We start from the raw sequence: 23,101 nt of genomic DNA, 5'->3' as shown, positions 1-23,101 counted from the left end.
GCCTCAGAAGCCCGATGGACCCGTTCTACTCTGCCTGCAGGGTCCCTGTGAATTGGAATCGATGTGATGGCAGTGGGTTTGGTCTTGTGGTTTAAACACACACACACACACAAACACGCATGTAAAATTGGGGAAATTTGACTAAACTCCGGGCTGTGCTGATGTCAGCTTCCTGGTTTTGCCATTACACTCTAGTGTTGGGACATGTCACTACCAAGACTGTGGCAGGAGTGCCAGGATATCCTGGTGCATTCCTTTGCCTCTCCCGTGTGAGTTTGCAATTGTTTTAAAATAATGATAAGAATGTTGCAAAGAGCAAGGGTTTTTGAATCCAGAAAATGGGCTTCTTTAAACCTCCATTACTCACCTGTAAAAATGAGAATAACAGCTATGTTCACATAGAGCTGTTTCAATCACACTCCAAACAAAACAATGTGTTTGAGAATCTTTGGAAATTGCCAGCCACTGTGTAATTGTAGCGTCGCATTACATTTTAAAGCCCAGGTAAAAAGAACTGTGGCTCCGTGCTGCTCCCTGACAATTCCCCAGTTGTTCTCTGTCCCTTGCTTCTCTGAAAATGAAATATCTACTCACTGGATGGTCCTAAACAGAGGCCAGAGAGGCAGGGCTCTACGGATCTCCTTCCAGCAAAAAGCTGGGTATGTCACATGTCCCTAACGTGTCCCAGTAAATAAGCCCACCGACCATTAAGGGTTTAGGCAACAAAGCTTAGGCTTTTCTTCCCAGATGCAGAAACAGTGGGAACTGGAGTTCCCAACAGACCTTTCTTAAGAGAGAGAAAGCTGCTTTCTTCTGTCCATTTTAGCCATCCTTCTGTGTGCTGGGGAGATTTGAATATAAACATCCATATCGCCTAACTCTTCGTGGTTGTGTCTTCAGAGTGAGGACACAACTTATAAATTACTAGAGTTTTGATAGGAACCCTGGTGGTGTAGTGGGTTAGGAGTTGGGCTGCTTACTCCAAGGTCAGTAGTTCGAAACCACCAGCCACACTGCCGGGAGGAAGGTGAGGCTTAGAAAGCCTGCCTGAAAGATAGGGTCTCAGAGAATCAACATGGGTTCTCTGAGACTGAACATCTTTGTGGAAGCAGGCTGCCACGTCTCTCTCTCTCTGAACCACTGAGTGGGGCGGGGGGAGTTGAACTGCTGACCAATTGGTAGCAGCCAAGTGCTTCCATCACTGCAGGGCCAGAACCCCAAGGCTTCTGTCAACCATCTCTTCATGTTTACTCCCATTGTACACGCTGGTGAACAACAATGCAGGCGGAGAGGAAGCTGGGTTGGAAAGAGTCCATGACGTTCTGGCCACCAGACCTTTGGTCTCTTCTGCTGCTCCATTGTTGATTTCATTCAGACTCAAGTCCACCCTGCGAGAGTCAGCTCCTCTCTGCGTGCGGCAGGCCCCCAGCTGCACGTAAAGCAAGCACAGAAACAGCCCACTGCTGTGGAAGTGACGGACTCACAGGGACCCGGTAGGACAGGGTATTTCCGAGGCTGTCAATCGTGACCGTTCCCGGGGAGTGTTCAGACCTCCAGTCAGCAACCCAGTGCTCGACCGGGCCCCTGTGTCGAAACCATTCTCTGAACTTAGCTGTTTGTCCTTGGAGTGCCTCATTTGGGGAGTTTAAGAAGGGCTTTCTCCCCAGTGGTTTAATAATCAGTTAATAGCATGTTAATAGTCAGTGGTAATAGCAGAAGCCAGGTAGGAGCAGGGGCTGGCCCAGGAGATCAAGCCTCTGCTTATCAATAAAGACCGAGACCAGTTTTAAATTTGTTTTCTATTATTTTCTGCTTTCTTTTGGATTGAGGTTTTTTTCTGTTGTGTTTTGTTATTGTTGTGGGAGTGGCTGGGTATTTTTTGGCTTGTTTTTCTTTATATGAAACTCAAAAAACTAGGTCCAAACTCACTGCTGTCAATCAAGTGGATGCGGCTGACTCAGGGCGGCCCTATAGGCCAGAGGAGAACTGCCCCTGTGGGTTTCCAAGACTAACTCTTCAGGGGCGTAGAAAGCCTCAGCTTTCTCCCGAGGAGCAGCTGGTGGTTTCAAACTTCTGGCCTGGTGGTTGGCAGCCAAACACATAACCACTACGCCACCAGGATTCCTCTACATGAAACAAGCCAACAAAAACCCAAACTCATTGCCATCCAAGCGGTGTTGACTCACAGCGACCCCCTGTGGGTTTGTGGGGCTGTAACTGGTCCTGGAGTAGAAAGCAGCCCAGTCCTGCTGCCTCCGAGCTGCTGCTGGTGCTCCCGGAACAAGCCACTCTTTAGAGACAGCAACTGGATTCATCGTTTCTTAGGATGGTGGTGGGGGAGAAATGGGAAGCTAGTTGTTAGGAAATGAGAAGCGAATAATGAATGCAAGAATGAGGAAATTGTTCTGAAATTTATTATGGTGTTGATTGCATAACCCTTGGTCATCTTTAAACCACTGGGTTGTGTCAATAAAACTTTTAGAATTGTCAGAAATATTCAGAAGCATCAAGGCTATGGGGGAGATGTGGTCCAATCCATAAAGTCATGGACGGTGGAAGAAGAGAGCATTCGCACACTGACTCCCTGATCCCCAGCTTAGAAATCCAACGTGGCCAAGGAAATGCGACACAGGTTTCACACTCCCCAGAGGGCAGCCAAAAGCCAAGAAAACAAACTACCATCCAGTTAATTTTGACCCGGAGGGGCCTTCTAAGACAGAGTTCAGGAGCCACTGTGGGTTTCTGATACTAGAAATCTTAATGGGAGTAGAAAGCCTCTTTCTCCCTTGGAGAGCATGGTAGTTTCGAACTGGGGACTTTGTGGTGAACATTTCAACACCTAATCCTACATGCCACCGGGGCCTCTTCAAGGTTCCCAGGGAAGCCATTGTTTCAAAATAGATGAGAAAACCAGTAAGAAAAAGGTAGTACATGGAAAAAGGATTTCATTCCCTCTGACTGCCCGCAGGCTGGTCAGAGGGACAAGGAGGCTCACTAACATCCACACCGTCAGATCCGCCTTGCTTTAGGGACACGGGAGCCCTGCTGGCCCAGTGGGGAAGGGTTCGCCGACTCAGTCAAACATCCGTGCTGTGGTTTGCAAGCTGTGTCTGTTTTTTTAAATACTTTCCACTTTTTAATTGGAGTTTTTAATAATATTTAATAGTCTGTTTTTTCGCTGATGTTTTTGTCTTGTCTGGTCCTTGTGGTTGGTCGCTTTGCTTGCTTCCTGTTTGTTTTGTATGCTTTTCTGGTATGTGACGTGCAGGAGGGCTCGGTCTATGGAGACAGTCACTGGATAGGAGCCCGGCAGGGAGGGAGGATGGAGGAAACGGGGAGCTGCCAAGAATGAGGACGAGAAGAAAATGTTCTGAAATTGATTGTGGTCACGATGACACAAATCTTCTTCATGTGATCAAACAATTAAATTATGTGATATGTAAATAAACCTATTTTTTTTAAATGGGTGGTGTGCGCCCACCAGCCATTCTGGAAGATAAAGATGTGACCGTCAGCTTTCCTGCTCTGCCCCCCAGGGTCAGGGAGTCTGAATCCACCCGGAGGTGGTGGGTGGCTCCGAGATTAATTGATCGGGAGAGATAGGGCTTTATGGGACTGGGTCAGGCTGGCAATCCTGACATTCTTTCGGCATGTCAGGCCTAGACCTCAAAGATGAAATGAAGTCACACCAAGTTTCGAGAGGGAATCATTCCTTTGTAATCACTACCACCCCTGCCCTCGGGGGTCAATCCCCACACGAGAGAACCGAAGCCAACGGGGGACTAAAGCCATTCGTAAGTGCTACTGGACTCGGTAGTAGTCACTACCTGCAACTAGGATCAGGTTATGATCCTCAGCGAAATCATCTCCCTCTGCTCTGCCTACCGTTTCACTTCTTGAGGAGTTGACAAGCAAACATTGCCAAGGCAGCAGGCGGAGGAGCCTCTCCTCCCAGGCCCATCACCCTGCTCGCTCGCTAGTCTGGGAAGCCCGTGGAACAGACAGATCAGCGGTGGTGGTTGGCAGCCCTGACATGCCTATTTCCTATTGCTCATGTCACCAGCTGGAAGCATGACTCACGGGAGCCGCTTCCGGGGCTGCCCATATCCAGCCTCTCCAGATGCTGGAGAGAAGCCAAAGGCGGATGAGCAATCCTTGGGGCTGAACAGAGATCCACGGGATAAAGGAAGCTCCACCAGCTGCTACCGCCAGGGAACACCTGCTAAAGCCATTTCAAGCAGCCGGGGCCTTTCCAGGCTCCTGAGCACGCGGGCTTCCTAATGAAAACAGCGTAGGCCAGAAGGGCGACAGGGCAGGAGAGGAGGGCAGCCCAGGCTGACTGGGGCCCAGACATTGTGCCCAGTGCTGCCACCTCACATCGTTGGGTGAGGAAAGCTATATTTCACCACCTCCTAGATGCCACTGCTGAGATGTTGAGATGTGATCCCTTAGGGTCACCCGAGTAAACAGTGGAGCTGGGAGTAGAAACCAGCTGTTCCCATCACCTAGTGCACTTCTCCACCTAATTTAACTAGTCGCTTACTAAACGACTGAACAAGCATTTTGCTTCATCTCTTACCCTCTTCTGCAAAACGGGGGGCAATCACAACAACCTCACGGGGTTATTGATAAAATGAGGGATGCGTGAGATGCATGATGGCTGACACACAGCAGACTCGACGCGAATCGTAGCTCCCATTTCATGCCCTGTTTATCAGGAGCCCCGGTGGAGCAGCGGTGGCGTGTTGGCCTGCAATCCGCAATGTTGCCAGTTTGAAACGACCAACCACTCCTCGGGAGAAAGACAGAGCTTTCTACCCCCGCTCACAGTCTCACAACCCCACAGGGACAGTTCTACCCTGTCTTACCAGGTCACTATGCATCTGCATCTCCTTTTTTTTAGTTTTATACAGACTATTTATATAAGAGACCAAAGTGGAGGGAAGGTCAAGTGCAGGCCTTCAATTGCATGCTAGGGACTGTCGCAGTCTAGATGGGACTTCAGCAGTGACAGAGGGAAAGGGAGATGAGCCAAGGTCAGACCCACTGACCCAAATATTCTCCCCAGTGCTGGAACACACTAAGCTCTCAGAGAGAGTTTGATGAATGAAGGAGCAGGTCTAGGCATAGAAGAAAGGAAGAGGCTTGGTAGAGAGGGGCAGCAAGGCACTGGCGATCACACAGATCTTCCAACCGAAGGAAACCAGGCCTCGGAAATACTGAGTCCACATGTGTGATGTCCTGTGGGGGGACTGGTGGGGTAGTGGTTGCTCATTGGGCCGCTAGCTCCAAGATCAGCAGTTGGACCATCAGCTGCTCTGCGGGAGAAAGATGGAGATTTCTACTCCCATACAGAGGGCAGTTCTACCCTGTCCTATAGGGTCGCTATGAGTCGGTATCAACTCGATGTTCATGAATTTGGTTAGGGTTTTGGTTAGGGGCCATGAGAGCTCAGTGGTGGCCTTCTCCCCTTCCCCTGGGTTGACTCCAGTCAGGGCAGGTTACTCATAGTCACCCCTCCTGTCAGTGGAGGCTTGCATGTTCCCATGATGCTCAGTCGGTTTCAGCAGAGCTTTCGGACTCAGATGGACTAGGAAGAAAGGCCAGATGATCCACTTGCAGAAGCCAAACATGGAAAATGAGCGACAGTGATGTGATCCACAGCCAATTTCAAGGATGGGGCAGGACCAAGCAGTTCTTTTCCTGTGCATGACCTCAAGATGAGTCAAAAGTGGACTTGGAGTCTCTTCCCAGCAGCACTTCACCCTCCATCTGCGAGTGGGGCACCGCAGCACACACCCAGATCTGTGGGGGGTGGTTGAGCAAGAGGGTGTGGCAGACCGACACACGTGCTAGGAAGGTAACGCTAGTGTGACATTGCCCATTGGCCTGGTAGCTATGGGGAAATTTTCTGGGAACTAGCTTAGGGACCAAATGTGTTGAGCCAAAGATTAGTCTACTAAAGCCCTTTTTGGGGATAATTTTATTAACGAGTTCAGATGTGCAGATGTAAGGAAATTCAGTTTCATTGAAATGAGGTTGAAATCAAACAGTTGAGAAAAATCCAGGCTGTATAGGCAACTTCTTTTTTGGGGGCGGGGAGTGAAGGAGCAATTTAAAAAAAATATTCTTGGCCCAATTGTTTCTGCTACATTTTGTGTCTGTCTAAAGATAGGAGAGAAGTCCTTGTTCCTTACTTTCTGGTGTTTTAAGTGGAATTACAAACTTGCTCATCACAACTCTGTAAGAAGACTTGTTCTCCATGCATGAATACAATAAACCAAGCCCCCTACCATAGCATCTATCCAACTCACCATGACCCTCGGGAGCAGAGTAGACTGCTCTCTAGGGTGTCTGAGCCTATGTACCTTCATGGGAACAGAAAGCCCATCTTTCTTTCTCCCACAGGGCAGTTGGTGGGTTCAAACTGCTGATCTTGAGGTTAGCAGTTCGATGCATAACACTACTAGGCCTAAAAAAATTCAAGATCTTGGGTAAAAGAATTCAAGGGAATTTTCTTAATAACTATGGTGGGCCAGAGATAAGTTCCTGTTTTCTGATATTGAAGTATTTCAAATGACTCGGGTCTGTTGTAAGGAGCGAGAGCAACAATGAATTTAATGGATCACAGCCAAGACACACAAGCTGGGACTTCTGGATAATGGGGCAGCCCAGGGAATTTTCTTCCTTCCTTCCCTTAAAACAAACATCTGTTATCCATTTTTAAAAAGAAAAGAAAATTTTAAAACCTTGGCTAAAAGTGACCCTGGGAAATTTCAGAAGTAGACAGAAGTTTCCATTTGGAATCCATTGCCTTGTCTTTCCCCCAATACTTTCTCATTTCCACAAAGCTTCAAGACTGCTTATGCCTCTCTCCTTCATCCGGGCTCTCTCAAGGACTTAATCCAGGGTTTCAACCTACTGCACATCTTAAAGCCCTTCTCTCCTCTCCCTTCTGAGCAGTGCCCTCCTTCCTACCCCCTCGGCACCGCCAAGGCAGCAGATCTGGACTCAAAATAAAATAAAAACAACTAGATTCACTGCCGTAGAGTCGATTCTGATTCACAGAACCCTGGATAGCAGCGTATAACTCCCCTGTAACTTTCTGACACTAGTTCTTTATGGAGTAGAACGCCTCATCCTTGACCCCGTGCACAGCAGCTGGTAGCTTGGAACTGCTGGCCCTGAGGTTAGCCGCCAGTGCATAGCCCATTACACCACCAGGAGACACTCGCCCTGGAGTCTAGCACTTGCTGCTGTTGATCAAGGATTACAGCCTTTGATATGGGTTACAACTCAATATAATGGGAACCCAAATCCTCACAACCGGACCTGGGAAACGGAGACAAGATTGAAGTTGTCAAGGATTTCATCTTGCTTGGTTCCACAGTCAGTGCTCATGGAAGCAGCAGTCAAGAGATCAAATGATGCACTGCAGTGGGTCCATCTGCGGAACTAGACCTCCTTAAAGTGTTGAAGAGCAAGGATGTCACTTTGTAGAATAAAGTGTGTCCAGACCAAGCCATAGTGTTTTCATTCACCGTCTACGCATGTGAAAGTTGGACGTGGAATAAGGAAGACCAAGAAGAATCGATGCATTTGCCTTATGCTGCTGACAAAGAAGACTACATTTTCTAGGCAGCGGCAGAACAGCAGATAAATCTGTCTTGGAAGAAGAATGCGCCCTGGAAGTGAGGATGGGGAGACATCATCTCACATACTTAGGACATGTAATTAGGAGAGACCCATCCCTGGAAACGGACATCACACTTGGTAAAGTGGAGGGGCAGAGAGAAAGAGGACGGCCCTTGCTGAGATGACTGGACACACTGACTGAAACAAACATCTTATTAGGGGCTCATACAACTCTTATCACAATCCATACAGACATCAATTGTATAAAACACGTCTGCACATTCTTTGCCCTCATCATTTTCAAAGCATTTGCTCTCCACTTAAGCCCTTTGCATCAAGTCCTCTTTTCCCCCTCCCTCCCCGCTCCCCCTCCCTCATGAGCCCTTGATAATTTATAAATTATTATTTTGTCATATCTTGCCCTGTCCGACATCTCCCTTCACACCCTTTTCTGTTGTCCTTCCCCCAGGGAGGAGGTCACATATAGATCCTTGTAATCGGTTCCCTCTTTCCAACCCACTCACCCTCTACCCTTCCAGTATCGCCCTTCACACCCCTGGTCCTGAAGGCATCATCCACCCTGGATTCACTGTGCCTCCACCTCGTATCTGCACCAATGTACATCCTCTGCTCTATCCAGACTTGCAAGGTAGAATTCAGATCATGGTAGTTGGCAGGGAGGAAGCATTTAGGAACTGGAGGAAAGCTGTATTCTTTATCAGTGCTACATCACACCCTGATGGACTCATCTCCTCCCCTAGACCCCTCTGCAAGGGAATCTCCAGCGGCCAACAAATGGGCTTTGGGTCTCCACTCCTCACTCCCCCCTTCATTCACTATGGTAAGATTTTTTTTTTTTGATGATGCTTATACCTGATCCCTTCCACACCTCGTGATTGCACAGGCTGGTGTGTTCTTCCATGTGGGCTTTGTTGCTTCTGAGCTAGATGGCCACTTGTTTATATTCAAGCCTTTAAGACCCCAGCTTTCTTCACCACATTTACTTGTTCACCCACTTTAGCTTCAGCAGTTGTGTCGGGAGGGTAAGCATCATAGAATGCCAATTTAATAGAAGAAAGTATTCATGCATTGAGGGAGTGCTTGAGTAGAGGCCCAAGGTCCTTCCGCCACCTTAATACTAAACCTATAAATATAGGCACATAGATCTATTTCCCCATTCTTATATATATATTTGCATATGTACATGTCTTTGCCTGGACCTCTATAAATGCCCTTTGCCTCCTAGCTCTTTCCTCTATTTTCCTTGACTTTCCTCCTGCCCCACTATCATGCTCTGTCCCCACCTGGGTTACAGCTATACCTCTTCATTACCTTACCCTTTATCATTCCCTACCAGGCCTGCCACTTCCCCCTCACCACCAATTTCGATCCCTGGATTTAACACCACTTCCTTACCCCCCACCTCCCCCTATCCCATGTCCCCCCAGAACTGTCGGTCCCGTTGTTTTTCCTCCAGATAGTTCATCCAGCCTATCTTATTTAGACAGAACCTGTGGAGATAATAACATGCACAAAAACAAGACAGGAAAACAAAGCAACAGTATACAATGAAACAACAACAATAAACCACTTACAAAGAACAAAACAAAACACATCAAGAAAGAAAAGCTTGTAGTTAGTTCAAGGGTAATCTGTTGGTTTTTAGGAGTGTTTTCCAGTCCAGTCTGTTGGGCACCACGCCCTGGGCCCAAAGTCCACACTCAGCATTCCCTGGGGACCTTGCTACTCCATTCCCTTGTTGTTCCGCTGCAGTCCCCCAGTGCTTTGCCTCGGTGTGGTGAGATCAGTTCGGGCGCAGTTCCCACACTGTGTCTCTGGTGCTGTCCCCTGCAGGGCCATGGGTCAGTGAGGGGTGTTATGTCTCATAGTGGGGCCAGCCATGTGGTCCTCTCTGTGGACTGGCTGCTCTACTCAGGAACATCATCCTCACAGCCTGGTGGGCCAGGATGTGCTCCAGTCTCTCCTCCCCCTTCATCTGCTCCCGTGTGGTCAGTGGGTTTTTCAGATGGATCACCAGGCCTTTCTTCCAGGGCACCTCTGGGTAGAGTCAAACTGCCAACCCTGCTGTTAGCAGCCAAGGGTGTTAACCATTTCCACCTCCAAGTATGCCTGGCCTAAACGAAAGGAGGAGAAAATCTCGATGAATTAAATCGTTTGCAGCGAACCATGGTTGATTCGCAACTGGCAGGCCCTTAGCCCTCCAGGAAATATTTGCTTTTGTAGAAAAGGGACTGCCTGAGTAGCATGGGAGATCTTTAAGCAGTGCCTTCTTCAGACAGAAGCAGAAAGTATGGAAGATGTGCTAGCAAGGGGTCCACGGGCTGGAGCGGCTGCAGCAGTCCAACCAGCTAGGGATATGCTCCCAAGAAATATCCTGTCTGCGGCGCTGCCTTTCAAAGTGCCCTCCTATTCTCCACATCAGACAATGCCAAGTCGTAGCAACTAGGAACGTTTTTTCCTCTCGCCTCAGCTGTTGCACCTTTGGGCGTGGAGGAAGCAGGCCCCCCGTGGGAAGCGTGTCCCCCTTCGAGACTAGCCCACTCAGGAACAAGGCTGGATGTGAATGCCCTTGAGAGGGCTTTCCTCTCCTTTCCTTCCCACTCCCCGCCACTGCCCGTCCTGGTCAGCAGGGAAGAGTCTGGTCATTAATCGGTGATTCTGACTTGATATACCTCTTCAGTTATGTCCTTGGGTTTTCATCATTTAACATGCCAGAAAAACGGTTCAGTCTTTTAACACTGTAATTTTTAGAATGGCCTTGAAAGAGCGGAATGCAATAGAAGGGTGTCATTAAAAGATTACATGTCATGGCAGCTGGGCGAGATGCTCCAGCAGTAGCTCTGGCAGGGAGCGTCTTTATGGGGCCACAGAGACCATGTTGTGGATGGACTAGCCACACCTTGCCCCCCTCACACCCCAATGATCCTGTGTAGTTTGAGGGCATAGTATGGTGATAAAGCCCCCTTTGTGGTTATTAGTTAATGATCGTTACCCAGGTTTCTCAGCTGACAGGGACAGTGTCCCTGGAAGAAGTGGTTCAGATGACTTCAGAACCAGGTGTGTTTTTTTGTCCCCTACATCAGTGTTTGGAAGTTACTTAGGGTTGTATGACATGACACTATGAATACATTCCTACAGCAGTATCTGCCCACCAAGCAGGCTGAGACAAACACAGATCAGGAGTGGACCATCAACAGTTGCTTTCATACACAGGAATGGGTTTCTTGCCCATAAGAAATCCAAGTGGAATGAGGATTGGAGAGGTGGAAAAAGGTTTCTCAAGGGGAAGAAGGATGACACCCAGTCAGTATCTAGTCCTCTGCCCCTCCTACCACATCACCTTTTTCTCCTGCGCTGTCTGATGTCCATGAAAAAGGCGGTATCTTTGTATGAGTCTTCATTCAAGTATCAAGTTCCGTCTGCAGCGGCCTCATCAAATGTCATGTTAGCCAGTGGATAGGCAAGCCCTGGGTTATTCAGGATCTCTTAGTCAAATACAGAAAAGTTAGAGCCAGCCCCAGGCGGATTGGATCTGTGGGTGGCGTGTCCTCTTGGCTTATATCAGATGCTTCTTGGGAAGTTCCTCGGGAATTCTCTATCGTTGTCTTTGATCATCACCACATGCTACTTCAGCAAGGTACTAGAGATAATCTTGCATTTGCAGATAGAAGACCTTACTTTCTGGATTAGTTGCCTTAGCTCTTAAATACTTAAACAACACTTTCAACAATTCCGGGACCGTGGTGCAGATGAATGGCAGTTTTGACTCCACTTGCTCCCAACAGGCCTTAATCAGCTGCAACTTCTTGTCGGAGGTGTTTTTCTGCTGGATGCTCCAGGATGCCCCTATAGGCGGCCCTGCACCTCCAACATCCTTGGGCCACTAAGAGCAGGTTGTGCTCCTTGTTGGACAAGTTGGCCCCCTGCTCCATTATGGCCATCACAGGTGGCCATGTGCTCACAGAACTCAGCCTGCTCGACTGTTTTCACCTTCTGGCTCAACTCCATCTTCTCCATGGTGGAAGGGCTGACCTCTGAGAAGGATGTGGACAAGGAGCAGAGACCTGGGGAAGTCCTGAGGAGTGTCTAGAAGCACCCTGGTCTGGAAGGGCCCTCCTTGAACACCTGCAAGCTCCCAGGTTCTTGGTATTCTTAGCTCATCAATCTTCCACATGATGTCTTATCCTCCTCTTAAGAATAAAGATATTTTCAAGGTGATTAAAAATATATATATGTATATATTACATGTAGTAAGGGAAAGTTTCAATACTAGTTGAGAAAAGTTTTTAATAGTAATATATGTTCGTGTGGTATGTAATACACATACTTCCTGTGGGTTGTGGTTGGATTATGAAAGCCCTGTATACAGTTTATCTGTCTAAACCTTCAAAACAAAACAAAGCAAAGAAAAAAACATTGATCTACGGTGCAGTTAACTTCTTCACAGTTGGCTCTTGATATTTTCCAAATCTCTGGATCCTTCCCATTGATCCAAAGTGGAAGCAGTGTTGTACTTCAGCTAAACTTAATGATTGGCAGAGGAGTGTCCCTGCAGGCCCACACCATCTGTCTGACAGGCAGCAGGAGCCTGGGCCGAAGGCACTGCAGCAAGATCATGAGGGTAACCCAGGATAAAGTTCATAAATTAAATGGATGGCATCATTCAGCATACAAGAGGAAAGAGTCTACACCTACGTGATAAGTTATTGCTGATTTTAATCGCTAGGTTACTATGACATAAGAGACTCTACTATCCATTCTACTCCCAAGAGATTACGCTGCTACCCCACTGTCAACTTGCTGTCCTATGGTGGCTGCGTGCGACTGTGATGCTGGAGGCTAAGGAACTGGCATTGCAAACACCAGTAAGGTCCACCCTTGGGCAAACTGGGAAGGAAGGCATGGCCAGCTATGTCTGAAGACTAGCCAACAAGAACCTGAGGGATCACAACTGTTTGAAGGCCTAGGCCAGGAGACCATGAGACAGCAGAGGGGCAGCACTGAGACTGCGACTGTGAGTGGCTTCTGGCTCAAGGGGGCAGTGTCCAAGGGATCACGTGGCTGAGAAGCTGAGGACCAGAGAGAGAGAGAGAGAGAGAGAGAGAGAGAGGGAGAGAGAGAGAGAGAGAGTCTTGGCTGCTGGCTAAGGAGGTGTTGCTGTGGACCAATATCCTAAATGCTTTCTTATCCTGGCTTCTGGTAACCGATAAACTCCCCTAATAAACCCCCATAAATCTGGGGCTGGGGGAAGAACATTGTCTGTTTGATATGGTCCTAGAAGATGAGCCCCAGGGTTGGGAGTGTCTTAGGATACACGGAGGCCAAAGCAAAGGCCTTGAGCTGCCAATTGGGAAGATGACGCAGGACTGGTCAGTGTTTCCTTCTGATGCACACGGTGTCTCCATGACTCAGCGCCGACTGAATGACAACTGCCAGCAGCACCAGCATCGTCAGTTGAGTTGGAAAGGACAGGCTTCATTTCTAAGCGAGAACCAGTTGTACTGTAGGGGGAGGTTTTGTTAGTAACACTGGTTACTCTTTAAGCAGGTGTTGTATTATTACCCATTGAGGCTCTAGGGCAAAGTCCAGTGGGTGTTATCTAAGGCAAAGATAACACCATAAATGCGGAACTAGAAATGGATATTAAATCCTATTAGGTACCATACAAATGATTAAACTTTATGTAGAAAATGATAGTGTGGTGAGACTCACTAGGTTGGGTTGAGACCTGTGTGTTAGTCCAGGTAGACTAGAGAAACAAATTCAGGGAAACTCATATGTGTATAAGAGAGAATTTTATATACAGGGTAATTGTACATTACAAAAGCATCCTAACCCAATCTAGTCCAAACTCATAAATCCGATATTAACCCATTTGTCTGCTACCAATCTATAAAGTCCTCTTCAGACTTAGGAAACACACGCAATGATGACGAATGCAGGACGACCACAGGCCACTGGGTAGAAAGTCATTGGATCCAGTGGTGTTGTAAGCATCTCAGTGCTGGCAGAGGTGTCTATGTGACTTATCCGGCTTCAGAGGTCTGGGTGCTTCAGGGTAGGTCCCTGTGGTTTCCCCCGCTCTGGTCACTAGTGTAGTTCCATGTCTTGTCAGCTGCACTGTCTCCCAGGGAGTAAGCAGAGTGAGGGGTGTCTCCTGCCTCCAAGGAGGAAGTACAGGATTTCCCAGAATTCTCAGGAGAAGGCCATGCCCACACAGAGGCCTCATTGGTTATATCTTGATTGACAGGCCAGACGCCACCCCTTCACATGTAATCCTCTCAAATTGACACCGGCTTATGTAACTACCACAACCTGGAATCGCAATTGACTTCCATACACTGGCTCACTGAAAATATTTTCTAATCTCTGATCAACTATATGAATTGAAGAGAACTAAAATTTTAGATTCTTAGTTTGACATTATATTTTAAAAGATACGTGAACTTGGATGGCAAAGTTGCCCTTCTGTGTTGGAGTTGAACTGGCAAAACTAGCAGCCCAGAGACTCCTTTGTTACTTAGTTTGCTTCGGGACAGGAGACCACATTTGGTAAGGCATCTGTGAAGAAGTTGGGAGGTTCATGGTTTTCTTTCTTCCACCAAACATTTTTGAAGTGCAGATTTTCTGGCCAGCGTAGACAATGAAAACATTGCCTTGAGAGTCTTCTTTCATTTCTGTTTTTGTTTTTAACTTTTCTTTGTATGGTAATTACATAATCTGGTGTCAGTTTGGGATCTGAGAGGATTTAGAGTGAAGGGGTAGAGTCTAGTGTGTCAATTGGGTCATAGCCAATGAAGCCTCTGTGTGGGCATGGCTTTCCCCTGAGGATTCTGGGAATTCCTGTGTTTTCCTCCTTGGAGGCGGAAGACACACTTTCTGCTCACTCCCTGAGAGACGCTCTACTGACAAGACACATGGCACTGTGCTGATAGACCCCATGCCCTGGGAACTGGAGGAGCCACATGGAGACTTCTGCCAGTGCTGAAATGCTTCTCCCGCCACTGGATCCACAAGACTTTCCACCAACTGGCCTGTGATCTTCCTGAATTTGGCGTCATTGCATGTGTTTCGTGAGTCTGAAGAGGTCTTTATAGACTAGTATTGGACATATGGGCTAATATCGAACTTATGGACTTGATCTGGACTGGGCTAGGATGTTTTCTCAATATTCAACTGCTCTTGTCTATAAAACTCTTTCTTATGCACATATGTGTGTGTCCATGAATTTGTTTCTCTAGTCCACTCAGACTAACACACGTTGTAAATTAGGTAGAAGTGTACAGGACAGATTCTTGCTTTGTAATCAGAAGTTCAAAGACATTCTGATTCAGTTCATTGTTAGCAAGCTCTTCAGTGGACCATGTAGCCCATTTCCTCCCTGCTTTTCCTATGTCTATTGCTTCTTCTTTCCTAACGCTCTTAACTTTGTCCTTCAGTGAACGCTGCCCTTCTAATCTTCAGTGGTTGAGTCGTCTAACAAAGAAGATAATTCAGTTCTAGATGTGAAGGGTAAGGGCCCATAGTCTTGGAGGTTCCCACCAGGCTCTTTCCGACCAATCAAACCGGTCTCTTCCACAATTTTGCTTTCTGTTCCACCACGTTTCCTCCCACTCATCCAGGACTCCCTACTGTGATCCTTTCTGGGGGCAGTTGGCAGTGGTCATTGGGCACCATCTAGTTCTTCTGGTCTCAGGCTTGTGGAGACGGTTCACATGGCCCACTCGTCCTCTGGGCTAAGGTTTTCCAAGCCTTTAGATTTTCATCACTCTTCTTTCCTCTGGATAAGGGAGACCAATCATTGTCCCTTAGAGGGCTGCTCATGAGCTTTTAAAGCCCCATCCATTTCCCTACTCGTCAAAGTGAGATTTCCAACATCGGCTTTAGCGGCGTTTTGTGAGCCCAAGGGAGGGCTCTCCACGGTCAACAACTGGCTGAGCAGCCTGTCACTGCCACCTATTTTGCAAGGAGACTTCCTCCCAACTGTTTGTCAGTGTGGGGAAAGCTCATTCTTCCCCTTCCAACTGTGATCCTCAGGGAACGGCTATTTACTCCTTGCATTTCCCTGGGCAGTATTTAAAAACAAAACAAAAAGCCCTCTCTGAGTCTACTCTCTTTTCTGAGAATGCAAAACCATCAATTTAAACAGAGGCATCAGCTGATTTAGAAAGCCTTAGTGATGTTTCTACAATGTATTTGCACTATTGTATGGAAAGAATAGACAAACCTAAGTACAGCATGGTAACAGAATACTGCTTATCACAAAGAAGGAATCGCCTCTTGATACAGGCAACATCACGAAGACACCATAAAAGCATTTTGCAGCATGAAAGAAAAACAAAACAGTTGCCATTGCAATGGATTCTGCCTGGTGTCAACCCCAGATGTGTCAGATTAGAACTCTGGTCTCAGAGGTTTTCTTTTTTTTTAATTTTAACAATTTATTAGGGGCTCATACAATTCTTACCACAGTTCATAATATACATACATCAATTGTATAAAGCACATCTGTACAGTCTTTGCCCTAATCATTTTTTTCTCCTCTTTTCTTTTTTTACATTTTATTAGGGACTCATACAACTCTTATCACCATCCATACATATACATACATCAATTGTATAAAGCACATCCATACATTCCCTGCCCCAATCATTCTCAAGGCATTTGCTCTCCACTTAAGCCCCTTGCATCAGGTCCTCTTTTTTTTTTCCCCTCCCTCCCCTTTCCCCCCTCCCTCATGTGCCCTTGGTAATTTATACCTCGTTATTTATACCTCGTTATTTATTATACCTCGTTATTATGTGCCCTTGGTAATTTATACCTCGTTATCTTGCCCTATCCGGAGTCTCCCTTCCCCCCTTCTCTGCTGTCCCTCTCCCAGGGAAGAGGTCACATGTGGATCCTTGTAATCAGTTCCCGGTCTCAGAGGTTTTCAATGACCGATTTTTCACAAACAGACCACCAGGACTATCTTCTTCTTTTTATTTTAAATCATTTTATTAGGGGCACATACAATTCTTATCACAATCCATACATACATCAATAGTGTAAAGCACATTTGTACATTCATTGCCCTCATCATTCTCAAAACATTTGCTCTCCACTTAAGCTCCTCATATTCCCCCTCCCTCCTCAAATGCTTAATCTTTTCTATGTATTAATGGGGTGTGTGTGCAATGTTAATCAAACCCAACCCAACCCATTGTCCTCGTGCATTACTGACACTCACACTGTCATCCAGTCAATTGTGGGTCACAGAGACCCTACAGGGCAACGTAGAGCTGCCCTGTGCAGCTCTGAGAGGCTAACTCTTGAGAACAGAAACAGACCTTGCAGTTAGCAGCCCAACAAGTAACCATGGACGGCAAATCAGGTGTGCCACCCAACTCTGGCAATACCAATATCCTTTATTGTTAAAGTAAAACCACACCCTTGTTTTGAGAATTCATTAAATTGAGCCCTGGAAGGGCAACAGTGCTTTACTGCTGACTAAAAGGTTGGTGGTTCAAACCCACCCAGAGGCTCCATAAAGCTGAATAGCTATAACACCCTGTGAAGGCGTTCTGCTTCGTCACCATGTAACTCACAGGGTTGCTCTGAGTTGAAAATCTACTTGACAGTACCTACCAACAGCTACCAGAGTCTATTCTAATCAGAGCAACCCTAGAGGACAGAGGGAAGCAGGGTGTCCGAGGCTACAGATCTTTCTGGAAGCTGACGACCACACGTTCTCCCACGGAGCAGCTGGTGAGTTCAAACCACCAATCTTTTGGTTAGCAGGCGAGCACTTAACCACTGTGCCACCAGGACACCCGACACCAGCAAAGGGAAGCCGAATCATCACAGATGCATAGAGTGGGGGGAGGGGGTGCATACACAGAATGGAGGGGGTCACAGATGCACAGAGAGTGGGGTGTCACAGATGCACAGAGTGGGGGGGTCACAGATACACAGAGAGTGGGGGGATCACAGATGCACAGAGTGGGGGGGGGGTCACAGATGCACAGAGTGGGGGGGGTCACAGATACACAGAGAGTGGGGGGATCACAGATGCACAGAGTGGGGGGGGGTCACAGATGCACAGAGAGTGGTGGGTCACAGATGCACAGAGTGGGGGGGGGTCACAGATGCACAGAGAGTGGGGTGTCACAGATGCACAGAGTGGGGGGGGTCACAGATGCACAGAGTGGGGGGGGGTCACAGATACACAGAGAGTGGGGGGATCACAGATGCACAGAGTGGGGGGGGTCACAGATGCACAGAGTGGGGGGGTCACAGATGCACAGAATAGGGGTCACAGATACACAGAGAGTGGGGGGATCACAGATGCACAGAGAGTGGTGAGTCACAGATGCACAGAAGGGGCTGGTAACAAAGTCACAGAATAGGGGTGGGGGACTTCCAAGAAAGCGAGAAGGAGATGAGAAACTGCTTTTTTTTTCCAGCTGCTCTTCTTCTGGAAGGAATTTTTTAAAGAAAGAAGACCTAAACAAAGAAAGAAATGGAGGGGTAGGGGGGGCATGGAAACATAGATTAGAGCCTTCAAAGACTAAAAATTTAAAAAGACAGAGACTCTTACCAGAATTTCTTCCACGTCAGAATGAAGAAACAGTGGAAAGCCGTCGAGACGTGGGGAACCCTCCACTGCCGAAACAGCCGGACTCTCTGGACAACCTGGCCCCCTTCAGGTGAGGGACCAGGGTCTTCACAGGAGTCCTTTCTGTCCCCTTGGGGGCGGGGTGGGGAGCAGAAGGGAGGGATCTTTTTTTATATCACATCTATCATGGATAAAATCACAGTATTTATTCTAAGCCCCAGCCTTTGTTTGTATCTGTTAAAATACCAAAGGACAAAACTCCATGAATCTGACAAAAGAAAGCAGTGAAAGTTATAAACCAGTGGTTCTCAACCTTCCTAATGCCTCGACCCTTTCATACAGTTCCTCATGTGGTGGTGACCCCCAACCATCATTATTTTCGTTGCTACTTCATCACTGTCATTTCGCTACTGTGATGAATCGGGAGACCCCTGTGAAAGGGTCGTTTGACCCCCCAAAGGGGTCACGACCCACAGGTTGAGAACTGCTGTTCCCATCCAAGCTTTTACGGCCAGGGTTGCTATGCGCCAACAAGGGACTCCAAGGCAGGGAGTTGGCTTAGGCTTTGGGATTGCAGGTTGTAATCACCGGGACCCCCTATGACAGCGTAGAACTCCCCTGTACAGTTCCCAATGCTGGATTTTTTTTTTTTTAATGGAAGCCAACTACCACATCTTTCTCTGGTAGAGTGGCTGGTGGGCTTGAACCACCGACCTTTTGATTAGAAGCCAAACACTTAACCCGCTCTCCTGCCAGGGTTCCCAAGTTCTGTTTTGTGTGGTGTTTGTTTTTCAGTCATCTAGAAAGTAGTAAGGATAAGTTTGTTTTCATGTGGATTGAATTACTGGTTTACCACATTTAAAAATTAGCCCCCCCATAGTCACAGTGTCTAAGAATGGGGGGGGGCTATTTTTGGTGTTGCCATGCATTTGCATGCTATGCAGTTCAGAAAGTCTGAATTAAGAAGGGAAAGTTCAAAAGGCTAAGGAGATAATAATTTTTAAAATGCTCTTTATGCTCAGACTCTCCATCCCTATCACAGTTCCACCACTGTCACACTGTAAGACCCACAGCTTTTGACCTGTGAGCTACATTCATTCCCAGGCACTCCCATGATGTTGGACTTGCAGCAGGTCCTCACAACACAGACAAAAAGCCAGAACGTCTGTACTGTGGATGAATTTTCTCTGGATTAAAAGTCCATATTTGTTTAATTACATTATGTTGTATTCTTTCACTTGAAGGTTTACTCAAGAAAACATATACGGGGATCTTCTTACAGATTGAAATATGCCCTTGAGCTAATTACAATCAGGGACCCAATGTGCTTAGTGGGGTTATCTCTGCAAAAATACTACTTTCTGGTGCTTTCTGGTGCTTTCTTTTCTTTAAGTAAATGGACTTCGGGGGATGTTTCTATTGCCAGGACCCAAGCCGACTTTTCTCGTCTTAAGTCTTAGTCAAATGGGTCCTTTAAGGTCATTGATGAATTATTGGATTAATTTAAGGTGGTGTATGAAGTTATATTTCTAATGAGGCATACAGAGAAAGAAAAATCATGGCACTTAACTCATGCAGCAAAATGTCTTTATGATTTGGGAGAGATAACTTTCTGATTTTGGAGAAATAACTTTAAGAAACACCCTAATTGGCAAAGGGAATAAACAGGAAATAGATGAATCCATAACTCTACTGGATGTGTTCTAGCTCTGGCTTTGAATAAACACCTGAGGCCCACCACTCTTCTCTGTCACTGCTTAGTCTCTCTCTCCTTATTTACTATGCAAGGGGGCTTCCAAGAGTTCGTGGGAAATGTCATTGAAGTAGAATTATGTTTTAAATACTGATTTTGAGTACTGCACTGGCAGCATCCCTCTCCTCACAGGTTATGTTTTGTGAGTGAAGAAAAGTCATGAAACAATCAATCTGATCGTTAGTATCCCATATCCCCTTGGCGAGGCCACGGTTTCCCATGGTCATTACGATGTAGCCTGGGCGTTATGTCACCATGTAGTCATCTTAGGAAATGAGATCTCCTAGAATGTAATCAGGTCTATGATGAGGTGTGCTAGGAGGCAGCCATCAATGGAAGGGGGTTTTCTGGGAAGTGTGTGGTCTGCTTCCGGTGTATATGAATATTTTGGCAAAACTCTGATGTTGTTTTTGACCCATCTCGATACCACACCTGGCTTATTGATATCTGACCTCTGGTGCTTTGCCACTGACCTGCCATATCACCCGCCAATTTGGAAATTAGTTACCTCTGTAGCCTGTGAGCCTGACTTGCCAATCCTGGATGTGTCCGTCCTTGCAGCTATGACTCAACAGAAGCCACCAGCCTGATGTCAAACTCATGAATTTGGGATTTTCTAAATGGTTATCGGGTCTATAAGCATGTGAGCCATTACGGGAGATCGGGCTCTTTATAGATCTATACATATATACAGTTCACTGGGTCTGTTTCTGTAAAAACATCAGGCTAAGACATGTGGTAGTAGGAGTGCTTTCAGAGAAACAAATCCTACGGATAAGTTTTCTAAATTGGCTTTCAAATCTGAGTAGTCTTGAAGGCATAATGCTTTGCAGCATTTGGACAGTGTTTTTTAAGAGGCTGTATACAGGCTAACCTATAAAGCTCCAGCTCATATGCACATGGATTGAAAAGGATCTTTACCATCAGTGGATGGCTGCAGACAAATTCTCTCAGTAATGTACTTGTCTTTGTCTCAATAGGATGCCTTCCAGAAAACGTTCCAATCAAAACAGAGGCTTTTAAGGCAATGTGCTAGGCCAATTAAATTCAAAGCAGAGAGGTCAGCTCAGAAAGTTTTAGTGACTGTTTTGTTTGTTTGTTTGTTTTTTAGTATTCCACAGGGGCTCTGTTAGGTGTCCTCAAAGGACATAGGATAATCACAAGGGCTTATGATGAAGAAGTTTTGAAAATTCCCTTAGTCAGAAAATGACCAAGAGCATTGCACTGTAGGATTGTCTTCCATCACAATGTCCCTGCTCATCCTTTAAGGGTAACAAGAATTCCATTGGGAAACCTTACCCCATCCCATCCAGTCTTTTTATTACTCCTTTAGATTGATGTTTGTCCACCCAAACTCAAAGAATATGTAAAAGGCACACACTTTTGTCTCCTGAGGATGCTAACGCTGTCATTTTGATGTAGGGTAAACCCAAGAACACAGAATTCTTGGGGGGAGGGTTGGAGAGGTGGATACACTGCCTTCAGAAGTGCATAGTCCTAAATGGAGGCTCTATTGAGAAATAATAGCTTCCCATTTTAATATATTTGTTTAATTAAGGTTTCTGTGATTTTGTGACTTTTCACTTATTCTCATATGCTCAAACCCAGCATCCAATATATGATGTTTCTCTAATCATCAGAATGTATGTGCCAAGGATCCAAGGGGTAGAGGTGGGAAGGTCACCACTTACTATTCCTCCTAATGACTAAGCCACTCTATGCTCCGCAGGCCTGGAGGACTTAGCTCCCAAAGGAGGAATACTCCGCCACCCCCACCCCCACCCCACCCCATGGCAAAATACGGTTTCCATTGAATGGGGAGTTAGGAATGCCACCTGGCTACTTTGGGTCGCTCATGCCTCTGGATCAACAGGCAAAGGAAGGAGTCATTGTACTGTGTGGTCTGACTGATCCTTATTATCAGGGGGACATAGGATTAATACCGCATAAATGAAATAAAGATTATTTTGGCAAGAGGCGACACGGGAGGACACCTTTTATTACTACCATGCCTTGTGATGAAAGGCAATGGAAAACTCCCAATAACTCAATGTTGACATGACTACTAGTAACTGAAACCCTTCAGGAATAAAGGTACGGGTCACTCACCAGACCAAGGACCACGACCAGGGTAAGGTGCTTGCTGAGGGCAGAGAGTACAGAATGGGCGGTCGAAGAAGGTAGCTCTAAATACGAGCTATGGCCATGTGACTAGTTGTGGAATCAGGATCTGTAAGTGGTATGAGTACTTAGTCCTTGTAGGTGTGCATCCAATACATTTGATATTCTTCGCTTATAGAATACAAGATGAAAATGGGGCTAGTGCTTTGGGTTGTACATATATTGTATCTAGCTAGACACAAACATGGCTTTATAATTATCTTTATTTGGAGATTGTTTACAGTATAAGGAGATATGTACAGACGCCAAATTGACAAGCCTTGGGCTGGGATGGTTAATGTGGTGTCAGCTGTCTAGGCCATGGTTATCAGTGGGGTTGGCAGTTATGATGTAGTTTGGAAGTTATCCAATGATGGAGTCTTCCCCTGTGATGAGAGCAGCCGAGCAGCCAATTGGTTGAAAGGGTGTTTTTCTGAAGTTGTAGCCTGCATCCAGTATCTATATTCTGGCAAAGCTCTCTGGCTTTTTCTGCATACAGATCCTCTATTCTGTCTAGCATTTGACTTACAGTTCTTTGGTCTTGGGACAGTGCTCTGCCATCCTGCAAGCTAATCTTGGGATTTGTTAATCTCTGCAGTCTGGGAGCCAGGATCCCACTATCTGACTATCCCATGTTGGGTTCTTCAGCTCCTAGAGCGAAGTAAGCCAGGAGAAGCCTTACCTGATGTCTGACTCATGGACCTGGAACTTGCCAGCTTCAACAGCCTCTGCCTCTGTGATAAATCAATCTTTCATTCTCAATTCACATAGACATTGATTTACTGGCCCAAACCACAGCTAATAAACAATAAATGTGATTGACTATTGTGGAGGAGGGCAGGAGGAACAGAACCAGGGATGGATTGTCCAGATTTCAAAAGGTGTAGGAATGCACAGTGTTCCTGACCATCAAGATCGACTTGCACAAGGTAGGA

General features: G+C 46.6%; 1 protein-coding gene and 1 pseudogene across 1 annotated transcript in view; one reads left to right on the top strand and one right to left on the bottom strand.

Annotated features, from left to right (window-relative positions):
* Window positions 1-23,101, top strand: part of MCF2L2 (MCF.2 cell line derived transforming sequence-like 2) — a 269,318-nt gene that overhangs the window by 148,026 nt on the left and 98,191 nt on the right. The window contains exon 15 of the mRNA XM_075556101.1: window positions 18,256-18,344. Within this exon, the coding sequence (XP_075412216.1) occupies window positions 18,256-18,344 (89 nt within the window). The remainder of the gene's footprint in view (window positions 1-18,255; window positions 18,345-23,101) is intronic.
* On the bottom strand, window positions 10,993-11,673 carry LOC142454574 (14-3-3 protein theta pseudogene; annotated as a pseudogene).

The sequence above is a fragment of the Tenrec ecaudatus genome, chromosome 8 (assembly GCF_050624435.1).
Source record: "Tenrec ecaudatus isolate mTenEca1 chromosome 8, mTenEca1.hap1, whole genome shotgun sequence".
In the NCBI taxonomy this organism is placed as follows: domain Eukaryota; kingdom Metazoa; phylum Chordata; class Mammalia; order Afrosoricida; family Tenrecidae; genus Tenrec; species Tenrec ecaudatus.
The sequence above is the reverse complement of the archived record's forward strand: the minus strand, read 5'-3'. Positions and strand labels throughout refer to the sequence as shown.